The 23,865-nt window shown below is 44.9% G+C and overlaps 1 protein-coding gene across 2 annotated transcripts in view; it reads left to right on the top strand.

Moving 5' to 3' along the window:
• Positions 1-23,865, top strand: part of PTPN2 (protein tyrosine phosphatase non-receptor type 2) — a 177,530-nt gene that overhangs the window by 111,329 nt on the left and 42,336 nt on the right. For both annotated transcript variants that reach the window (XM_030212438.1, XM_030212428.1), the window contains exons 6-8: positions 3,892-4,101; positions 7,044-7,205; positions 21,612-21,793. In XM_030212438.1, coding sequence (XP_030068298.1) covers positions 3,892-4,101; positions 7,044-7,205; positions 21,612-21,793 — 554 coding nt within the window. The remainder of the gene's footprint in view (positions 1-3,891; positions 4,102-7,043; positions 7,206-21,611; positions 21,794-23,865) is intronic.

Genomic DNA, 23,865 nt, shown 5'->3' with positions numbered 1-23,865 from the left:
GTCAGTGCCTTCTGAGGTGACTAAGCGCTGTTCCTGGTGTGGGGGCCGGAGAGCAGCATTGGGGGAGTGTGAGTCCTGCCGCCATAAGTCCGCAATGGGTGTTCAGCGTGACGGGGGTTCCCCTCGGGCGTCTAGTGAGTTGGAAGCGCAGGCGATAGTTTCGGTGGTTTTTTCAGGGCAGTTAGTGCAGCGTGCGTTGGCGGGCGCCATTTTTTTTCCTCTCAGGTGCGACCCGCTCCACACGTGGTGGTTGATAGACAAGAGGCGCAGTACGCTTCTGTGGCACAGGCTCCGATGGAGGGAAGCGATGTACAGGGAGCAGGGGAGTCCCTTGCAGTTCATTTTCCATTGATTTTGTTTTATTAATGCACAATGGCTTTCTTTTGAAGAAGTCAGGAGCTTCTCTTCAGGCAGCCCCATCTCTTCCTCAGCAAACTTTGGTTGCTGCAGCCTCTTTCCTGCCAAAACGTCCCCGGGTGACACACATTGCCCGGTTCTGTCTTTGGGCTCTCCCTCAGAATCTTTGGATTTGGCAGATGAGGTCACCCTGCTTTCTGAGGAGGGGGATGATCCGATGGCTGCCCACCTTTTTCACAGGGAAGAGCTCCCCTTCCTCATTAAGTCTTTTGAGGTTTTGGCCATTTCCCCCCTGAATCGTCAGGGGGAACAGGTCCGGTGCCCTCTATTATGTCTGGCACCAAATGCCCACCTCGTTCCTTTCATGTGCATGAGGCCATGAAGATCCTTATTTCGGCACAGCGGGATATGCAGGACAGTGGGCTTAAGGTTGCTTAGAGCTATGTCGTGTCTTTATGCACTACGTGCTCCTGACTTAGACTTGCTGAAGGTCCCTACGGTGGATTCCTTAATCACAGCGGTCACTAAGAAAACCACTCTCTCTGTGGAGGGGGTGGCATGGCGCTCAAGGACCCTCAGGATCGTAAGTTGGAGACTTGCTTGAAGCTGTCCTTTGAAGTAGCGGCCTTTTCCCTGTAGGCCTCAGTTTGTGGCAGTCCTACTCTACAGACCACCAGGCAACTGGCAAGACTCCCAAACACACTTCATGGACTTTATCTCGAACACTTGTGTCTCCACCTCGAATCTTATCATAATAGGAGCTATCAACCTACACCTTGAAGATCTTAACTCAACAAATACCCAAGAATGTGAAGAATTCCTACAACTATGGGATCTTCACAGGACAAACACGCAACCAACTCACATCAAAGGACACACACTAGACATTGGCACACACAAATTTGACCCCGACTCAAACCTTATACTAACAGACACAAACTGGACACCCGCACCATGGTCTGACCACTATAAAGCACACATCTACCTCCAATGGCGAACAAAAAACTTGCCGAATAAACAAGAACGAAAAACCTATACCACGAGAGGAAAAATAGACCCGGTAATATTCTGGCAACATATCTACTACAACGAATGGACAATACCAACAGATACAGTCCAATTCCTCTTAGAATGGGACGACAGATGCAGACCCACATCAGACAACATTGCTCCAACCCAAACTAGAACCTCATATAGAAAGAATTCAATATCATGGTTCAATGAAGAGCTGAAAAACCTCAAAACACAAGTTAGGAGGTTAGAACGTGCATGGAATAAAAAGAAATATGACCCCACACTTAACGCCTCGAAATAACTCCAAAGAAAATACAAATATACCATAAGACAAACTAAAAGATTACATTACAAAACTATAATTGGACCAAACTACAAGGACACACACAAACTTTTCCAACTTGTGAATAAACTACTAGATACCACACCAGCCACAACCAACAGCAAAGACGCACCAGGAGCAGATAAACTCGCAAAATACTTTAACGAGAAAATCTTACAACTACGACTTAAGATACCTGTCAGTACCATCGACTATGATGATCTCCTTGACTGTTTAGACCCAGACCCGGGCGTTTACCCAGCAGACAGAACCTGGACCAACTTCGAGTTATTATCAGAGGATACTATCTCCCAAATGCTCAAAAAATACGCTAAATCTCATTGCAAACTAGACACATGTCCAAACAATCTCATGACATCTGCTCCTCAACAATTTATAACAGACATTACGAAGCACTTGAACTATATGTTACAAAATGGACTCTTCCCGAAGGAGAAAGGAAACATTCTGCTCACCCCCATACTCAAAGACGCAAAGAAAAGTGCCAGCGAACTAACCAACTACAGGCCAGTAGCATCCATCCCCTTAATAACTAAACTAACGGAAGGTTTAGTGACCAAACAACTCACAAACTATCTAAATACTCAATACTCCACGACTCCCAGTCAGGATTTCGGTCTAACCACAGTACTGAAACAGTACTAGTTACTCTCATGACCAAATTCAAACAAATGATTGCAACTGGAAAGAACATACTACTTCTACAATTTGACATGTCAAGCACTTTTGACATGGTTGATCATGGAATACTACTACATATCCTTGAGTACTTTGGAATTGGAGGTAAAGTTCTCAATTGGTTCAAGGGATTCCTAACTACACGATCATACCAAGTAACATCTAATTAGATTACTTCAGCCAAATGGATACCTGAATGCGGAGTCCCACAGGGATCCCCCCTCTCGCCGACTCTATTCAACCTAATGATGATACCCATAGCCAAACTACTATCAAACCAAAACCTCAACCCATACATATAAGCAGACGACGTAACAATCTACATCCCATTTAATCAAGATCTAAAGGAAATTTCCAGTGAAATCAACCAAAGTCTCCAGATCATGCATTCGTGGGCAGATGCATTTCGGCTGAAACTTAATGCAGAAAAAACACAATGCCTAATACTCTCCTCTCATCATAACAAGAACAAATTCACCGCCATCAACACACCAACTCTGAACCTTCCAATTTCGGACACCCTAAAAATTCTTGGAGTTACCATCGATCGACACCTAACACTCGAGAGCCACGCGAAAAACACAACCAAGAAGATGTTCCACTCAATGTGGAAATTTAAAAGAATAAGACCTTTCTTCCCAAGGACTGTTTTCTGTAACCTAGTACAATCAATGTTGCTCAGTCATCTAGACTACTGCAACGCGCTGAACGCCGGCTGTAAAGAGCAAATAATCAAAAAACTTCAACAGCCCAGAACACTGCAGCTAGACTCGTATTCGGTAAAACAAAATATGAAAGTGCTAAACCTCTACGAGAGAAACTACATTGGCTCCCACTTAAAGAACGAATCACGTTCAAATTATGCTCCCTAGTCCACAAAATCATTCACGGAGATGCACCTGCCTACATGTCAGACCTGATAGACTTACCACCCAGGAATGCCAAGAGATCATCCCATACATTCCTCAATCTGCACTTCCCTAACTGCAAAGGTCTAAAATACAATTAGTGCACTCGTCAAACTTTACCTACTTGAGCACACAGTTATGGAACGCATTGCCGCGCAACCTAAAAACGATCTATGAACTAATGAATTTTCGCAAACTGCTGAAGACCCATCTCTTCAACAAGGCATACCACAAAAATCAACCAATGTGAACATACATAATTCACACACATATTCAGAACTGTCTTACAAAATCTGCTTGTTATATACTACTATGATGTTCCTTCTTTATCATGTTGCCCAAGATCCTACTGTAACACTAAATGTGTATTTTCTGATATATTTCCACTATTCATGATTATTGTAAACCACATTGAGCCTGCAAAGAGGTGGGAAAATGTGGGATACAAATACAATAAATAAATGGTCAGATTTCACTTAAAGATGCTGCAAATAAACCAACTTTTTTTTTAATAATGTTACTTTTAGTTGTACCTTAACTGATGTGGGTCATACTAAAAAGCATATTGACCATATAATTTTTTTTTTTCAGACAAGTGAAGTTAGGGAAATTTATCATTTTCACTATACTACATGGCCAGATTTTGGAGTACCAGAATCCCCAGCTTCATTCCTCAACTTTTTGTTTAAAGTCCGAGAGTCTGGCTCACTGAATCCTGAACGTGGACCAGCTGTAATTCACTGCAGTGCAGGCATAGGCCGTTCGGGGACATTCGCATTAGTAGACACATGCCTTGTCCTGGTAAGTGCATTATTTTAGATTTTTTTTTTTGTGTATCATATTTGCTTTAGTTTTTTTTACATGTGTGGTGTTGTGCAGAAGTGGTAGCACACACAATGGGAATGATTCTCTAAGCAGCTGCCTAGCTTTGGGCGCAACAGCATGCATAAATGGCAGTATTCAACATTGTAATTCTGTGACATCATCAGGAGTATTCGTCATTTACATGCGTTAAGTGACCTCTTATAGATTACCAGTTGTCAAAAAAAAATTATGTTTCTGTCAAACTGAGGTTTTCAATTTATTACCAGAGTACAGACTCAGAAATCGCTTACATAAAGTACTCCTACACCATAAGTAACTTTAACTTATTTATTGCATTACATATACCTATTTCTTGCCCTAATCCACAGAACTCACAATCACACATCGCATTCACACATAGCGCTCAATTCTCTCACTGTCATAATCACCTCAAACTGTTTTATAGCACTGCAACTTGTGCTTAAAGAGTGTGTTTGCACTGGACGTATTGGACTGAACAGCTAGAACATTATAATATGACTATGAAGATAGTATGAAGTAATGACTGAAACACGTCTTGGATCCTATGTTTTATATATAATGTAAATGTAGGTTTTTGTATCAAACGATAAGATGTGATAAGGTGATTATGACAGTGAGAGAATTGAGCGCTATGTGTGAATGCGACGTGTGATTGTGAGTTCTGAGGATTAGGGCAAGAAATAGGTATATGTAATGCAATAAATAAGTTAAAGTTACTTATGGTGTAAGGAGTACTTTATGTAAGTGAAAAAAAATTGTGCCATGTTTTGATGGCACATGCTTTGTCAGTGTGCATGAGCAGAGCACTGAAATACTCATGTCAATTATAGGGCTAGTGTAAACACTCATGTCTTAAATGTAAGTGTTTTTCTGCCACTTTCTTTAGTATCCTTTAAAGAAAAGTAGGTGCCTCCTTTTCTTTATAGAATAGACTTGAAATAGGTATCTATCTGCTTGCCCTTTATACTAGGCATCCCATTACAGAATTATCTTAATTGTGACCAACATAAAGATGATATTGGAGCTGATCCGTACACATCTGAAATATTTTTCATGGGCTGGAAATTCTGCACTGTTGCAGCTGTGATCACTACTGTCAGTCTGACCCAGTAATGTGGGTGTCTTCTGTCTTCTCCACGGCTATGATCACTGCCAATCTTTTTGCTACATAGTTCATGAAGTTAATACAAAATCTGAAGTTACTCAAACGTATCTGGCAGTGGAGGGATTTTGTTGTTGTGAAGCCAGAATTAGATTTTTTTTTTTTTTCATATTACAAGCTGTAAGAGGAAGCATCCATGCTTTCTTTGTTAGTGGTAAGCCACACTGAATTTACTATCTGGGGTTGGAGCGGCTACCTCTGTCTGGGGTTGGAGTGGAAGTTATCCAAGTACTGCTGATATTCAACAAAATAGCTATCCAGTTACAGTGTTAAATAATGTACCTGTATAACTTCTGGTGACCACTGAATACCCAGGTGTTCAGCACAATATATGGGTATTGCCCAGCACTAAATAACTAGGCATGAAAAAAAAACTGGCAGCTATATTGTTGACAACTGCATTGATGTGGGTTAAATATTACCAGTAATTTCCAGCTTTCTACAATAGTCACAGGGTTGAGAGGAGGTTATGGATTTTCACACATGAAAAAATTGTGGAGAAAAAAGGACCTCAGTATAACCGGCAACACCTCCTTCCAAACACCTTATAATAAGAGTGCTTCTTTAATCATGAGTCTCAAAAAAACTCCACATTAAATCACTTCATGAAGTGCTGTCCATCCACCTTCAACAACACTCATAGATGGAGAAACAATTATATATAAATATAATGTAACAATGAAAAATGTTACTTATCTTGGATGGCAACAACACGTTGAAAAAATCTTCCTCAATTTCCAGCAGGTTTGAACTAGTGTAGTTTTGTCTCTGAGTCCTGCATCATCTAAATATCCCGACAGGGAAATCCTGTTTCGCCAACAGCTGGCTGCATCAGGGGAAAAACATAAGGAATAAACCACATCCAAGAACTAAGCTCGCCTCTTGTCCTTCCATAGGCATCATCATTTTTTAATGTGTGAAAGTCCATTACCTCCTCTCAACCCTGTGACGATTGTAGAAAGTTGGAAATTAGTGGTGATTTATATTCTACATATTCCATATATTTAGTTAGTAATACTACCGGGGTTAAATATTACCCCCATTATTTCTGTCTTCCTGCATTTTTAGTTTATGTATCATAAACTTGCTTTGTTGCCCTGTTCAAAAAAGGAAAAAAATGTGGTACAACATGATCACATTAATGATTTAATTCTTCAATATATAGAGCCCCCAATGAACTTTTAACAAACGTTACTGCAATAACCAAACTAGGTATGTTGAGTGTGGGGGAGGGCAGTAGGAAAGAGGTACATGATGCTAGAAACAAAGGAGCAAGAGGAAACTCCTGGGACAGAAGGAAACCTTTTGTATATACAGGCAGCAGTACAGTTGGGTTTATTTATTTATTTATTTATTTTTCCTTTGGCATTTGGAGCTATAGGACAAAACTAGGATTAGCCTAGCTTGTTCATGATGGTTGGGAATCCATTAACTAAAGCAAATTTAAAACAGGCAATGTTCCTACTGACCAGGCTCAATTTATATATACTAGATTTCTAGGACAACCTGGCCACCAATTGTTTTAGCCATAGCTGGGCTAGAAGGGGGAGGTGTTAGACAGCGAAAACATCATGGTGCTGTAATCCCAGTATAGAAGCAGGTTCAGATTGAAGCTGAAAGAAGCAGAAAAGCTATCAGTCAAAAATAACCACCTAGTTTTGCACGCTTGTAAAAAAAAAAAAAAAAAAAGTTTTATAGTAATATATGTATATAATACATGTATGTTTTTTGCCAGATGGAAAAAAGAAAAGACCCATCTTCTGTAGATATTAAGCAAGTATTATTGGATATGAGACGTTATCGAATGGGACTTATTCAGACTCCAGGACAACTAAGATTTTCATATATGGCTGTTATTGAAGGAGCAAAGGGCATGAATGGGGATTCAGCTCTTGAGGTAAGCATTTTATTTTTTTGATTTTAATTCAATGTTAAATCCTTGGAGTATCATTTAGTGATAAATGGATGATCTGTGTGTGTGTTCCCTACATTTCAGTTGCTTTAACTTCAAAAAGGAGAAAACATTTTACTAATGAGCTTTGTCATAGCTGAGGACTTAGCTTATGTCAATAACACTTAATCATGGTTTCTCCGAGGACAAGCAGGCTGCTTGTTCTCACTGATGGGTGACGTCCACGGCAGCCCCTCCAATCGGAACACTTTACTAGCAAAGGCCTTTGCTAGTCCTCGCGCGCTCATGCGCACCGCGCATGCGCGGCCGTCTTCCCGCCCGAACCGGCTCGTGTTCGTCAGTCTTCTTTTGTCCGCGCTCGGTACGGTCGTGTTTTCGCCGTGTCGTGCCCCGCAAAGTCGACCTCGCGCGTTCTTCGTGTTGTTTTAAAAAAAAAAAAAAAAAATCCATTCTGTGTGTGGAAAGAGACTTTTCAGTCTTTTTTCCCCCGCTATTTCCAGCTTTTTCGCCCCGGTAAGTTTTCTTTCGTCGTCGGGGTAGGCCGCTTTTAGGCCTCGGGTCGAAGTTTTCTTCCCCTTGTTTTTCGGGTGCCTTTTCCGCCATTTCGACTTTTGATCTCGCCGGCATGATTTTTCCGCCCATGACATCGAAGTCTCCCAGCGGCTTCAAGAAGTGCACCCAGTGCGCCCGGGTCATCTCGCTCACTGACAGGCACGCGTCGTGTCTTCAGTGCTTGGGGGCTGGGCACCCATCCGCAGGCCTGTAGTCTGTGTTCCCTTTTGCAAAAGCGGACTCAGGTAGCGAGATTGGCCCAGTGGAACGTTTTGTTCTCGGGCTCTTCGTCGGCATCGAGTGCATCGACGTCTTCAGCGTCCAGAGCTTCATCCCGGCCGCAGTGCATCGAGGCATCGGCCCTCTGCATCGGCGCTGATACATCAGACAGCTGCAATCGACGTCGGTGGTACCGGGGACCATCGTCGGCTGATGTCGTCGGACGGTGGTGCTTCGTTTGGAGTGCAGGTGAGGGCTGGCCATTCCCCTGCTGGTGGCGGGTGAGCCTTCGGGTGGGTCCTCCCCCTACCCTGAGGGCTCCTGCGGTACAGTCCCCCCGAGACCGACCTCCTTCGGCCTCGGCCCCGAGGAAGCGACGGTTGGATTCTACGTCCTCCTCGTCGGTGCGGGAAGCTCCGGTGACATGCTTCGTCCCAAGAAGTCGAAGAAGCATCGTCACCGGTCCTCCTTCCCGTGTCCGGCACGAGAGCTCTGGGTCGCCGAGGGAGTCGGCACCCAGTAGGCATCGGCACCGAGAGGACCGCTCACCCTCTGTCCAGGAGGTGTCGATGCGCTCCACTCTGGACAGCCCGGAACAGCCTCCACGCCCGGAACAGGTTCTGAAGTCGACGCCTGCATCGACATCCATGCCTTTCTCTGCAGCCACTCCTGAACAAGAGCCTCCGGGCCGTTCTCCCAGAGATTCTGGGAGAGCTGTTGCGCCCTACCCCTCCGGTACCGGCGGGTGCTTGCGCCACCGGTACCGTCGAGTGTGGCGCCGGCTGGTCCATCGCCCGAGGAGAGGTCTCCGGCGTCGGTGCCGCGTGCGGTACCGGCTGCCGTCGCCTCCAGGAAGGTCCCCGACTACGTCGGCGGAGGGAGCTTCGCCGATGCGGGCGAGGGAGTCTACCTCTCGACGCCCCCATCGTGGACGTGGCTCACCGGAGTCGAGTCGGGCGAGGTTGCAGACACAGGTCCGTGAACTTGTGTCTGACACCGAGGGTGAGGCCTCGTGGGAAGAGGAAGAAGACCCCAGATATTTCTCTGACGAGGAGTCTGAAGGTCTTCCTTCCGATCCCACTCCCTCTCCTGAGAGGCAGCTTTTCTCCTCCCGAGAGTGTCTTTTGCTTCCTTTGTCCGGGAGATGTCTACGGCCATCCCCTTCCCGGTGGTTGTGGAGGACGAGCCCAGGGCTGAAATATTTGAGCTCCTGGACTATCCTTCTCCACCTAAGGAAGCGTCCACAGTACCCATGCATCATGTCCTCAAAAAGACATTGCTGGCGAACTGGACCAAGCCTCTAACTAATCCCCACATTCCCAAGAAGATCGAGTACCGGATCCATGGGGACCCAGAGCTCATGCGCACTCAGTTGCCTCATGACTCTGGAGTTGTGGATTTGGCCCTAAAGAAGGCTAAGAGTTCTAGGGAGCATGCTTTGGCGCCCCCGGGCAAGGACTCTAGAACCTTAGACTCCTTTGGGAGGGAGGCCTACCATTCTTCTATGCTCGTGGCCAAAATTCAGTCCTACCAGCTCTACACGAGCATACACATGCGGAACAATGTGCGGCAGTTGGCGGGCTTGGTGGATGCGCTCCCCCCTGAGCAAGCCAAGCCTTTTCAGGAGGTGGTCAGGCAGCTGAAGGCGTGCAGAAAATTCCTGGCCAGAGGGGTGTATGACACCTTTGATGTTGCGTCCAGGGCCGCTGCTCAAGGTGTGGTGATGCGCAGACTCTCATGGCTGCGTGCCTCTGACCTGGAGAATAGAATCCAGCAGCGGATTGCGGACTCGCCTTGCCGTGCGGATAATATTTTTGGAGAGAAAGTCGAACAGGTGGTAGAGCAGCTCCACCAGCGGGACACCGCATTCGACAAGTTCTCCTGCCGGCAGCCTTCAGCCTCTACCTCTACAGGTAGAAGATTTTTCGGGGGAAGGAAGACTGTTCCCTACTCTTCTGGTAAGCGTAGGTACAGTCCTCCTTCTCGACAGCCTGCGGCCCAGGCTAAGCCCCAGCGCGCTCTCTCTCGTCAGCAGCGTGCGCCTCAGCAAGGCCCCTCGGCTCCCCAGCAAAAGCAAGGGACGAGCTTTTGACTGGCTCCAGCAGAGCATAGCCGACATCCAAGTGTCAGTGCCGGGCGACCTGCCAGTCGGAGGGAGGTTGAAGCTTTTCACCAAAGGTGGCCTCTCATAACCTCCGATCAGTGGTTCTCCAAATAGTCCGGCAAGGATACACCCTCAATTTGGCCTCAAAACCTCCAAATTGTCCACCGGGAGCTCAGTCTTACAGCTTCCAGCACAAGCAGGTACTGCAGAGGAACTCTCCGCCCTTCTCAGCGCCAATGCGGTCGAGCCCGTGCCATCCGGGCAAGAAGGGCTGGGATTCTATTCCAGGTACTTCCTTGTGGAAAAGAAAACAGGGGGATGCGTCCCATCCTAGACCTAAGGGCCCTGAACAAATATCTGGTCAAAGAAAAGTTCAGGATGCTTTCCCTGGGCACCCTCCTTCCCATGATTCAGGAAAACGATTGGCTATGCTCTCTGGACTTAAGGATGCCTACACACACATCCCGATACTGCCAGCTCACAGGCAGTATCTGCGATTTCAGCTGGGCACACGTCACTTCCAGTACTGTGTGCTACCCTTTGGGCTCGCCTCTGCGCCCAGGGTGTTCACCAAGTGCTTGGCTGTAGTAGCAGCGGCACTTCGCAGGCTGGGGGTGCACGTGTTCCCATATCTCGACGATTGGCTGGTGAAGAACACATCCGAGGCAAGAGCCCTGCAGTCCATGCAGATGACTATTCGCCTCCTGGAGCTACTGGGGTTTGTGATAAATTATCCAAAGTCCCATCTTCTTCCAGTGCAGAAACTCGAATTCATAGGAGCTCTGCTGGATTCTCTGACAGCTCGCGCCTATCTCCCAGAGGCGAGAGCCAACAACTTGTTGTCCCTCGTCTCGCAGGTGCGAGCGTCACAGCAGGTCACAGCTCGGCAGATGTTGAGATTGCTGGGCCACATGGCCTCCACAGTCCATGTGACTCCCATGGCCCGCCTTCACATGAGATCTGCTCAATGGACCCTAGCTTCCCAGTGGTTTCAGGCTGCTGGGGATCTAGATGACGTGATCCACCTGTCCACAAGTTTTCTCAGATCCCTGTATTGGTGGACGATTTGGTCCAATTTGACTCTGGGACGTCCTTTCCAAATTCCTCAGCCACAAAAAGTGCTGACCACGGATGCGTCTCTCCTGGGATGGGGAGCTCATGTCGATGGGCTTCACACCCAAGGAAGCTGGTCCCTCCAGGAACGCGATCTGCAGATCAATTTTCTGGAGTTGCGAGCGATCTGGAACGCTCTGAAGGCTTTCAGAGATCGGCTGTCCCACCAAATTATCCAAATTCAGACAGACAACCAGGTTGCCATGTACTATGTCAACAAGCAGGGGGGCACCGGATCTCGCCCCCTGTGTCAGGAAGCCGTCAGCATGTGGCTCTGGGCTCGCCGTCACGGCATGGTGCTCCAAGCCACATATCTGGCAGGCGTAAACAACAGTCTGGCCGACAGGTTGAGCAGGATTATGCAACCTCACGAGTGGTCGCTCAATTCCCGTGTAGTGCGTCAGATCTTCCAGGTGTGGGGCACCCCCTTGGTAGACCTCTTCGCATCTCGAGCCAACCACAAAGTCCCTCAGTTCTGTTCCAGGCTTCAGGCCCACGGCAGACTGGCATCGGATGCCTTCCTCCTGGATTGGGGAGAGGGCCTGCTGTATGCTTATCCTCCCATACCTCTGGTGGGGAAGACTTTGTTGAAACTCAAGCAAGACTGAGGCACCATGATTCTGATTGCTCCTTTTTGGCCGCGTCAGATCTGGTTCCCTCTTCTTCTGGAGTTGTCCTCCGAAGAACCGTGGAGATTGGAGTGTTTTCCGACCCTCATCACGCAGGACGAAGGGGCGCTTCTGCATCCCAACCTCCGGTCCCTGGCTCTCACGGCCTGGATGTTGAGAACGTAGACTTTGCCTCTTTGGGTCTGTCAGAGGGTGTCTCCCGCGTCTTGCTTGCTTCCAGGAAAGATTCCACTAAGAGGAGTTACTTCTTTCTGTGGAGGAGGTTTGCCGTCTGGTGTGACAGCAAGGCCCTAGATCCTCGCTCTTGTCCTACACAGACCCTGCTTGAATACCTTCTGCACTTGTCTGAGTCCGGTCTCAAGACCAACTCTGTAAGGGTTCACCTAGTGCAATCAGTGCATACCATTATCGTGTGGAAGGTAAGCCGATCTCAGGACAGCCTTTAGTTGTTCGCTTCATGAGAGGTTTGCTTTTGTCAAAGCCCCCCGTCAAACCTCCTCCAGTGTCATGGGATCTCAATGTCGTTCTCACCCAGCTGATGAAACCTCCTTTTGAGCCACTGAATTCCTGCCATCTGAAGTACTTGACCTGGAAGGTCATTTTCTTGGTGGCAGTTACTTCAGCTCGTAGAGTCAGTGAGCTTCAGGCCCTGGTAGCCCAGGCCCCTTACACCAAATTTCATCATAACAGAGTAGTCCTCCGCACTCAACCTAAGTTCTTGCCAAAGGTTGTGTCGGAGTTCCATCTGAACCAGTCAATTGTCTTGCCAACATTCTTTCCCCGTCCTCATTCCTGCCCTGCTGAACGTCAGCTGCACACATTGGACTGCAAGAGAGCATTGGCCTTCTACCTGGAGCGGACACAGCCCAACAGACAGTCCGCCCAATTGTTTGTTTCCTTTGATCCCAATAGGAGGGGAGTGGCTGTGGGGAAACGCACCATATCCAATTGGCTAGCAGATTGCATTTCCTTCACTTACGCCCAGGCTGGGCTGGCTCTTGAGGGTCATGTCATGGCTCATAATGTTAGAGCCATGGCAGCGTCGGTAGCCCACTTGAAGTCAGCCTCTATTGAAGAAATTTGCAAAGCTGCGACGTGGTCATCTGTCCACACATTCACATCTCATTACTGCCTGCAGCAGGATACCCGACGCGACAGTCTGTTCGGGCAGTCAGTTCTTCAGAACCTGTTTGGGCTTTAGGATCCAACTCCACCCCCCGAGGGCCCTGTTTGTTCTGTTCCAGGCTGCACTCTCAGTTAGTTGGTAAATTTTTTAGGTCAATCTCAGTTATGTCCTCGCCGTTGCGAGGCCCAATTGACCATGGTTGTTGTTTTGAGTGAGCCTGGGGGCTGGGGATACCCCATCAGTGAGAACAAGCAGCCTGCTTGTCCTCGGAGAAAGCGAATGCTACATACCTGTAGAAGATATTCTCCGAGGACAGCAGGCTGATTGTTCTCACAAACCCGCCCGCCTCCCCTTTGGAGTTGTGTCTTCCCTTGCTTTGTTTTGCTACTTATGGGACTGACGAACACAAGCCGGTTCGGGCGGGAAGACGGCCGCGCATGAGCGCGCGAGGACTAGCAAAGGCCTTTGCTAGTAAAGTGTTCCGATTGGAGGGGCTGCCGTGGACGTCACCCATCAGTGAGAACAATCAGCCTGCTGTCCTCGGAGAATACCTTCTACAGGTATGTAGCATTCGCTTTATCGGTGGGACGATATTCCATTCAAAACAAAAACTTGTCATTTTGAAAAGCTAGAGGAGCCGAAGTTTGTGTGTTACCAGTCTATTCGTTCTCTACTCACTCCATCACCACTTTTATTCCCTCTTGTTTTGTTCTGCTTCTCCCTCTTGAGGGCACTTTGAGAGAGATGTTAATCCACATTAAAGGGAGTGGTTAGATTCCAGTACTGTAGCCTTTGATCCTTTCTCCTACCATTGTCCTCAGTAGCCCAAGCACACTTAATATTGCAGCAGAATTGTAACATTCTTGGGACAGATATAGAAGACAGTGTGGTAGGGACAAAGTGTAGAGGTTACACTATTGCAAATAATTTATTCTTCATGCCAAGAACAGACACAAGAGGTGAGATAAAGGAACAAAGAAGACACCTGAAAATGAAATATGAGCCACTGATGCTGTAGATTCCATTCAGGGGATTATTTATTTATTTAAGGATGCATGTCAATCCCAACCAATGTGGTATTTATGAAGCACGATTCAAAATTTTAATTGCAGTTAATAAAATTAGTCTTCTTTCCCCCCACGCCTTATGTTTTCCTCTTCTCACACAGGACCGCCACTACCTTCTCTTTCCCTTCCTGTCCTTTCGATCCCTTCCCCTGATTGGCTGTTTGGGATCTCCTGATTTACTCTTTGCTAGGGAGCCAGTGAGGAGTGCTGCTTTTGGTCAGCAGGTTGAATATCAACATGCTCTCCTGAGACACCCTTTCTGCTGCGTGCCCGCCCAGCCTGCTTTCGCTGTTGCTTCTTCCTCCCCCTCCCCCCAACCTCCAATATTGCTTCTTGCCTGCATGCCTTATCTATGACTCAGATCAGTCATGTAGGCAGTCTGTGAAGGGGAAGAGGACAAGAGGGAAGAGAAATGCAGTCACAGCCTGTGTAACTGCATGTCCCCCCCCCCCCCCCCCCCCACGGCTCATTGGTGTAGCTACAGGTGTGCCTGGGTCAGCCAGAGCCCACCCAAAATTCTGGTACTCCTGCTGTGGCTGATAGGAATCCCCAAACCCCACCAGCTAAAGATTTCCTTCTCCTCAGGCAGCCAATGCTCTTTCAAACAGCAGTTGGCACCACACAGTGGCCCCTCTGCATTTTCACCCACGTGGAAGCACTGAGCATGTAAAGACTACTGGCAGTGGCATCAGCTCAAGTCAAGTGCTGCCAGCTGCTGTTTGGAAGAGAATTGGCTGCCTGAGGAGGAGGAGGTAATCTTCAGCTGGTACAGTGAGGATACCTACCAGCTCAGTAGGGGGAGGCAGAAAGCAGAGTGGAGGAGGGCCAGAAGGGCCTGAATTCCGTGCCCATCCATTTGGGGTTCATGCCTACCCAAAATTGACTGGCTACGCCCTTGCCCCAATTGTGTGCTGGACACCTGATTTGTGACTCTGATCAGGAGTCACAGATCAGACATGCAGCACACACAGTCTGAGGAGAAAAGGGGGGGGGGAACGGATGCATTTACTCTTACTACTTGTCAAGGAATAATCCCTTTGAACAAATCGGGACACCAAATTAACTGATTGAAATTCATCAGAACTACTACACATCATCAATCTTTTAATTCTCAAAAATTGGTCCACTGGAATACTGTTCTGCGACTTCTTGGAGTGAAAACTATTACAATATACCAAGGTGCTAAAAATACCTTGATCCAACAATATGTATATCCAAGAAATCAACTCCATTATAATCCACATTCGATGTAATTTGAATATTAGGGTCACAAGAATTAATATACTGGAAAAACTCAAATACTCCTGATCTCGCCATACTTGGAACCCATCATCTATAAATCTCTTCCACAATTAGGTCTGAGATGAAAAATTAGATGAATAAACAACTCTTCAAACTGTGCCATATAAAGGTATGCTGTAGTTGAAGCCATTGTAGCCACCGTGGCCACCTCTATTGTCTGAAGATAGTGAGCGTTCTACTCCTCTGTATATTGAAAATGCTTGTTGTGCTCCTTTTTCTTCTCCCTCTTATATGTTCTGATCAAGAAGGTGCCCTCTCCTCTGGCTTGGAGTCTTCTGTTGCGGCCACTGTGGGAAGCCAGGCCAGGTGGTGTCAAGATTTAGGGTTACCTACAGGTTCTCTAGATCTTGGTCAATTGGTTCGACGAATACCAAAGATCTCTGTTAGTGCTGAACTCCATGAATGCCAATTCAGTTTGTTGTATCGGGCATATTTTATACAAGAACAAATATTTAGGTAGGGGGACTGAACACCCCTGTCTCTCAAAAGTGCCATCGGGGGTTAATTCTTATGTTTCATGCATTTTGGAGCAGTTTGAAAATAAAGCTTTTCTGGAGGGCGCTGTTGCGTTATATGGGGAATTTATTGGTCACTCACTTCCATTCTCTCTGGCAGGGTTTCTTCTGGACAAGTATGAGGCCTTTTGTCTTAACAATTGTTTTTAAATTCTCTTGCTCCAGAAGGCAGGAATGCTGGGTAAGCAAGTCATCATAAGTGTGTGGATCACTGATAAAGCTCCATCTTTCTGGCTCTGGAAGAATCACTTTCATGCTGTTTGAACAGAAGGCATGCAAAATATTCTCTTAAATGGAAAAAACTGTTTCTGGCCACTTGGGATATGTATCTTCAATCTCAGTCTCATAGAGCTTGGAGTTTAATTCTTAATTCATTTTAACATTCTTCCCTGCTTTTTTTGTTTTGTCTTGGATTTTTGTCTCCTGGAGGTGGGTGGTGCTTGTACAGTTCACATTGTGGCTTTATTGGTTGAGCAAAGCCATCTTTTTTTTTTTTTTTTTTTTTTTTTTTTTTTTTTAGGGCTGGGGATGGGTTTTTTTTTTTTGATTGGTTTTCTGGAGTGCTAGACTTTGCTAATTCTCATCATTTCTTTGCTTGTAGGGGGAATGGGAGGGCAGATTAGTTTACTGTTGTACAATTGAATTAATGTATTTGATTGTCACACTGTCCATTTGTCATTTGTTCAATAAAAATTTTCAACTAAATAAATTAAGGGGTCCTGCCAAGATTTCTCTTGAGTTCCTCAGTATTCTGAGATGTATCTCATCCAATTCCATGGCTTTGTCCACTTTCAATTTTTCAAGCTGTTAATAAACATTTCCATGAATGGTGCACGATCCACTCCAAACTAGGAAAATCGAACGAGCATGGAAAAAAATAAAAGATGTGTACACACACTCAACACATGGAAACAAACTCAAAGAAAGTACAAATGTGCAATAAGGCAAACCAAAAGGTCATACTACAAAACCAAAATAGGGCCTGACTACAAAGACACGAAGAAACTCGTGAACAAACTACTAGACACCACATTGGTCACCACAACCAACACAGACACTCCATCTGCAGACAAACTTGCTAAATACTTTAATGACAAAATTGTAAACCTACGCAACACGCTACCACAGAACACCTCCGACATCGAAAAGTTCATCGAATTCCTGGACCCAATCCTCGGTGAATACCCAGCGGGACCGACTCTGGACAAACTTCGCTCTCCTCACCCCTGAAACAGTCACCCAAGCGATGAACAGATTCAACAAGACTCACTGTAAATTGGACACCTGTCCCAGCTACCTAATGAAATCTGCTCCTTAACACTTTACATCAGATCTCATATCCCTAAACTACATGCTTCAACATGCACTCTTCCCTAAGGAAAATGGCAACATCCTACTTACCCAATACCAAAAGATAAAAAGAAAAAAAACAAACGATATCACCAACTACCGCCCGGTAGCATCTATCCCACTGGTAATCAAACTGATGGAAAGCCTGGTAACCAAACAACTTAACGATTACATAAACAAATTCTCTATATTACACGTATCGCAATCAGGATTTCGCTCCAACCACAGCACTGAAACAGTACTAATTACCCTCCTAACCAAATTCAAATAAGAAATTGCAAAAGCATACTTCTCCTACAATTCGATATGTCTAGTGCGTTCGACATGGTCAACCATAAAATACTACTAAACATCCTAGAATATTTCGGGATTGGTGGAAGTGTACTTAGTTGGATCAAGGGCTTCCTAACCACTAGAACATATCAAGTGAAATCAAATTCGAACATATCACCATGGAAAACAGACTGTGGTGCACCCCAAGGATCACCACTATCACCGGTCTTTTTCAACTTAATGATGACCCCACTAGCCAAATCCTTATCCAACCAAGGCCTTAACCCTTACATATACGCAGACGATGTCATGATATACATCCCTTACAAACACGACCCAACAGAAATCACCAACGAAATCCAACTCAGCCTGCAAATCATGAACTCATGGGCGGATGCATTTCAACTAAAACTCAATACAGAAAAAACACACTGTCTCATACTTGCATCCCAATATAAACACCCCAGATTACACCCTCCCTGTTTCAGACAGCCTAAAAATTCTCGGAGTTATAATCGACCGAAACCTCATGCTAGAAATCCAAGCGAAAATTACAAGAAAGAAAATGTTCCACTCAGTGTGGAAATTCAGATGAGTAAAACCTTTCTTCCTGAGGGAAATATTCCGCAACTTGGTACAATCAATGGTACTAAGAGGCATATTTTCAAAGCACTTAGCCTTCCAAAGTTCCATAGAAACCTATGGAACGTTGGAAGGCCTAAGTGCTTTGAAAATATGCCTCCAAGCCACCTAGACTACTGTAATGGAATCTATGCGGGATGCAAAGAACAAATCATAAAGGAACTCCAAACTGCTCAAAACACCAGAGCCAGACTTGTATTTGGAAAAATGAGATTCGAAAGCTCCAAACCCCTTCGGAAAAAACTGCACTGGCTCCCAATCAAAGAACGTATTGCGTTCAAAATCTGCACTCTGGTTCATAAAATCATCTATGGCGAGGCCCCGGGATACATGACAGACCTCATAGACTTACCAGCCAGAAACACAACAAGATCAGCACGCACATACTTAAATCTCCACCACTCAAGCTGCGAATGACTTAAATATAAATCAGCCTGTGCATCCAGCTTCTCCTATATAAGCACGCAACTATGGAACGCATTACCAAATGCCGTGAAACGCATGACCTATCAAACTTCCAGAAATCACTAAAAACCAACTTGTTCAAAAAGGCATACCCAAATGATCCAACTTAAATGCCTGGACCCTGCAACACAATGAAACTAATGCTCAAAATGGACATAACTTAACTCTTCCTCCTTAATTCCCTTATGTGTCTGCTACACATGAACCTCACCCAATATCACTATGTATTTGTCATACCGGAATTGGCGATCGCCGTCACGGTACTATGTAAGCCACATTGAGCCTGCAAATAGGTGGGAAAATGTGGGATACACATGCAACAAATAAATAAATTCCCATATATAACCTTGACAGATATCCTCGGTCCTTCAGGATTTTTCTCCATGAACACAGAAGTATTTTTTAGCATATCAGCTTTTTCCAGCATATCAGCTTTTTCCATATCTCTCTCTACATAGTGGGTTACAGCATCTTTCAGTCCTACAATTCCATTTCTAGCCTTCCTCCTTTCTCCAATATATCTTAAAAAAAAAAAAAAACCACAAATTTTTAACTTTGTTTACAAAGCAGAAATCTAGTATAAATAAAGGCAAACCAAGAACTACATTTTGAGGGCTGCAGTGCATGTGACTTTTTCAAGATTTCCGAGCTAAACTTGCTGCTAAACATAAGAAATTTGCTCTGATTTGCAGCAAATTGTTTGCCAAGCATATGCATTTCAGATTGCATTATCAGTACTTCTGGGTATTGCAACAGACAGGTAAATAGAACATACCTGTTCCCAACCTCCAAAGCAATTTCAGCACTGACTGCTTTGGGGGCTAGGAACAGGGATGAATGAGAGCTGAGGGCATGGGGAAGGGAGCGGGCTGTATCTGGCTGTTGTCGGTGGGACCTGGGAGCGACCCCAGGGGTAGAGGCAGGAGAAGGGGAGATGCTGGAACCAGTGTGAGTATGGAAGGGAAAGGGTGACTCATATGCAAGTCGCTACATGGACAGTGTAAAGGGGAAGGTAGGGGGTGCAGCTTATAGGGTGAGTGGCCTATAAGTAAGTATATACAGTATGTGTTTGAAAGAGCATAAGGTATTTTGGGATATGACTGAGTGTTTCTGTCAATTTGTAATAGTATAATGTCTGTAATTTCTGTAACTCTAACAATTGCTGAATTTCTTTTCTCAATAACTTATTAGTATTATAAAGCATAGGCCAAACAAAAACAGTAGTTAGATGAGATGAGTAGTTAGATGAGAAAAATAGCATAACAGTGAAATACAGCTACAGCATTTCCCCTACCCCCTCCATCAAATGTCTACATTCAAACCATTAAGTAAGGAAACCAGTAGGTGGATGATGTCTTACTCAAATCTGATAACACACTGAGTAATAAATGAAAATAGTACTAATTTCTGTTAAAAGTAAGAATAAAATTGCAATGCCAGTTATGATAGGGGCAGATAGCTTACTATAACCCATAAGAAGGGGAGAGTATCAAGTAAGGTCTTGGTTATGCATATGGAAACTCCCCACCATTACAAGCTCACTAAAGCTTAGCCCGATGGCTAAATTTGAAATCCTCTTCAAACTAGCATTGGGTTTAGTAGAATATTAAAAACCCTGGATTAGATTAGAGTTGGCAGAACAATTGTTTTGAATGTTTTTTGTTTTTTTTTTTTTGCTTAGGCACTCGACTAATGGACTGATAATTGTAAGTGTAGCTGTTCTCCTGTTGGTTAGTAACATAGTTTGCTTCATGCATATGTTGATACTGGAATTGAGTTTCTCTAAATTGTGCAGAATTTTGTGTTCTTCAAGCTGGGAGCAATTTCCAGTGAAGCAGTCTGACACTAAGAAGTGGACAGTGGGTGCGCGCTTCTAAATAGGATAAGGTGTTGATATGCAACAGCCAGTGTATTGCCTTGGTTTATTTACTCTTCAGATATCTAAGTGATTTGGATTGTGATGTCAGCAAGGACAGAGACTTTACATCTACTGCTCTTGAGGATCACCCTAGTGGATATTCAGTAGACTACTACTACTACTGTTTATCATTTCTATAGCGCTACAAGGCATACACAGCGCTGTACACCATACACAAAAAGACAGTCCCTGCTCAAAGAGCTTACAATCTAGATAAGACAGGTAAACAGAACAATTAAGGGTAGGGGAATAAATAGGCGAGGTAAAGGACAGGGCAAGTGAGTAGACCCTCCACTATTGCTTACCTCTGGTAGCAACTGACTCTGAGTATGTGTGGCTGGGACTATATGAATGATCTGAGTATTGAGTCAAGGGTAAAGCAGTGGAGGGGAGGCATGGGAGCACATGATTACTTTTCTTATGACCACCTTGGGTAGTGTGTGAATGTGATGGTGTTCAGGGAAGGAGTAAGTGGGTTAATGTTTGTAGGAAGAAGGGGAGGGTAAATGGGTAGGACAACACTAGAGTGGGAGGGAGGAGGTATGGAGTTGGGTGCACAGGATGAAAGATTACATTATATGGGGCTGAACACGTGGTGTTGGGTGGTAGGGATGAGGGCTAAGTGCCCGAACCATTGGGGCCTGGATAGCAGCACATTGGTATATTAAAGGTAAGCTAGAGCCAGGGATGCTCATCTGTGAGGACTGCAATCCTGTTTCAATCAAAGAGAAGTTGATTACCTGTAAAAAGGTGCTCGCCAAGGACTACATAAGTGTTCACAAAACTCACCCACTTTTGCTTGGAGTAGACTCTTACTGATTACTTGGTATGACACTGAGGTGGCTCTTTATAATGATGCAGAAACTCCTGAACCTGAACAATATAGCTCTCAAAACCCTACATCTTTGTCAACAGGGGCTTCACCTTTGAACTTTGTCAGATGATACCACTGATTAAGGACTGGTTTCCCCCCTCCTCCTGAGAATGCTGTTTCAGATAAGCATCTTTGCTTTAGCTTTTCCATAGTATTCTTGTTCATTTTGTCGATCTTATTTTGTATCTGATAAAATTCTCTTCAGAACTGTAATGGAAAATGGCTTGGGTTTTCTATTTCAGAATAGGTGGCATGAACTTTCTAAAGAGGACCATGGACCCAGTTCGGAACACCTGAGACAGAGCGGAGACAGATATAATGGGAACAATGTATGCTCGGATGAATCAGAGCAAACTTTGGATAAGAGAACAAATATGGAATTACCTGATAAAGTGCAAGATATTGTGGCTGGGAACACAGACAGGTGAGCCATTCAAAATAGCTGTGTAAAACTGAAAGATTGCCTTAAGATAATTATGTAAACATAGATTGCTGATCTTCTTTTAGAAGCCCAGAGTTAGGATTACATTTGGTTATTTCATGTTTCATGAGTAAAAGGAAAAAATGCAGCCTTCATGAATCAGCCAGCATGAGGTAATCATGGGTTGTTAATTCTGCTAGTTTTGCAATAAACATTAATGCCCTCATTCTCTAACTTTAGTGCCAAAAAGTAAGCACCATTTCTATGCTAAAATTATAGAATTCTAGCACTTGAAAGGTATGAATGTACACTTAGATGCGTAAGGGCTAGTTGAGCACATCAGTATTCTATAACTGACGCACAACTTGTTTAGCATGAATGCACGGAGCCTTACATGTGTGTAGTGCATGGGTAGGGCTCCCATTTGTGCACATAACAGAATACTGTAAGTTACATGCTAAAGTGCCGTATTTAGGCACATGCATTTGCACCTGCTTTTGACACAGTGTAATTGGGAGTTCTTAAACGTGGGTGTGTAGATAGTTTATAAATTTTCTATACCACTCTCACTGACTAGCAGAAATGAGCAGTGTACAATCTAAAAAATAGAAAACCAGAAAAGAAATTCATCTGATAAGACAGGAAAGACGACCAGTCATACTGATGATGCATGCAAGAAGGAAGAACAAAAGAGAGAAAATATGCATTCACTTAAAATTGCAAAAGTCGATAAAAATTATAAAGGCAGCAGACATAAACACGTATGCTAGTATTCTGTAACAACATGTGAGCGCCCAGATGCCGTTATAGAATTAGCGCTCAGTGCACTGCATCTAGGCACTTGTGACACCCAGTTATAGAATTTACCCCCTTCGGTTATTTGTGACTACAAAAAAGTTTGAACTGCCCTGAATCCTACGGTTGTTTTGAGATACTTTTAACCTTTTATCTTTTTCTCTTTCTCATTGGTATTACAACCCTGATGCAGCCCTTAGTGAGATGAAACATGGCAGTGTCAGGTTATGAGTTTTTGTGAATGTGTTGTTGTTTATAATAAAATTGTGGTGGTGTTCATCTTGGATCTGCTGTGGTTCTGTGCTTTGGTTTCTGTGGATCTGTTACTTTTTTTGCTTTTCTGGACTATATTTAAACTAGTAAATGAGACTACAGGTGCTTGGTGATAGGGGAGGCTTTCTTTTCTGTGCTGTGCCTTAGTCCCCAATGCTCAAAAGTAAACATGGTCACTAGAGGCCATTAGTGCCATACTAGCACCCTTATTTATCTATGAAGAATGTTCAGAGGCCCAGAGCGTGGGAACAAACATGCTAATTTTATTCAGGCTCATGTTAATGAAGTCATTTTGTATGTCTCCCCAATGCTCAGGAGAGTGCCCAAAACAAAACTGCCTTACTGCTGCAAAAAATGTCAGGTTGGAGCAGGTGTTAGGGTGAGGGAAGAGAGGATTTCCCATGATTCTCATGCTTCTCTCGTGCTTCTTTCTGCAAAAACTTTCAATTTTGATTGCTTTTGGAAGTAGAAGGAAGCGTGTGCAAACCTTTAAGCGTTGGTCATGAGAAACAGCAGACTTAAGTGAAAGCATATGTTGGTGTCTGTTTCCTGCATCTAAATTTTAAAGTGCCCATGCTGGAGGGGTCACGTGATGCACAGCTAGAAGGTGGCTGTCGTCGTGCAGAGCTCCCTCCTTGCCTGAGTTACTACAGCAGCAAAACGCGTCTGATATACTGGTGATTCAACCTGAATACAGGGGAGACATCAAGCAAACGTTTGTGCCGACGGAACGCGAGCTACAGAGGCGGATGGCAGCGAAATCGGGGAAGAAGGAGGGGACGAGAAGCCGGATACTTGAGCCCAAGATGGCGGACGCCAGTAGCGGGAGTCCTCCGATGGTGAGCTCCGTGTGGGCCGCAGAGGTAGCAGCAAGAGGTATCCTTGATGTTGGAGGCTTCCGTAGATTTAAAGCTGCAACGGATTACAGAACAATTGCAGGGGATAGACGATAAGCTGGGAGGCATTCAGACGGAGTTTGCCCAGTATAAGCAGCGGCTATCAGATGT

This window comes from Microcaecilia unicolor, chromosome 1 (genome assembly GCF_901765095.1).
Source record: "Microcaecilia unicolor chromosome 1, aMicUni1.1, whole genome shotgun sequence".
NCBI classification, from domain to species: domain Eukaryota; kingdom Metazoa; phylum Chordata; class Amphibia; order Gymnophiona; family Siphonopidae; genus Microcaecilia; species Microcaecilia unicolor.
This window is presented reverse-complemented; position numbering and strand designations above follow the sequence as displayed.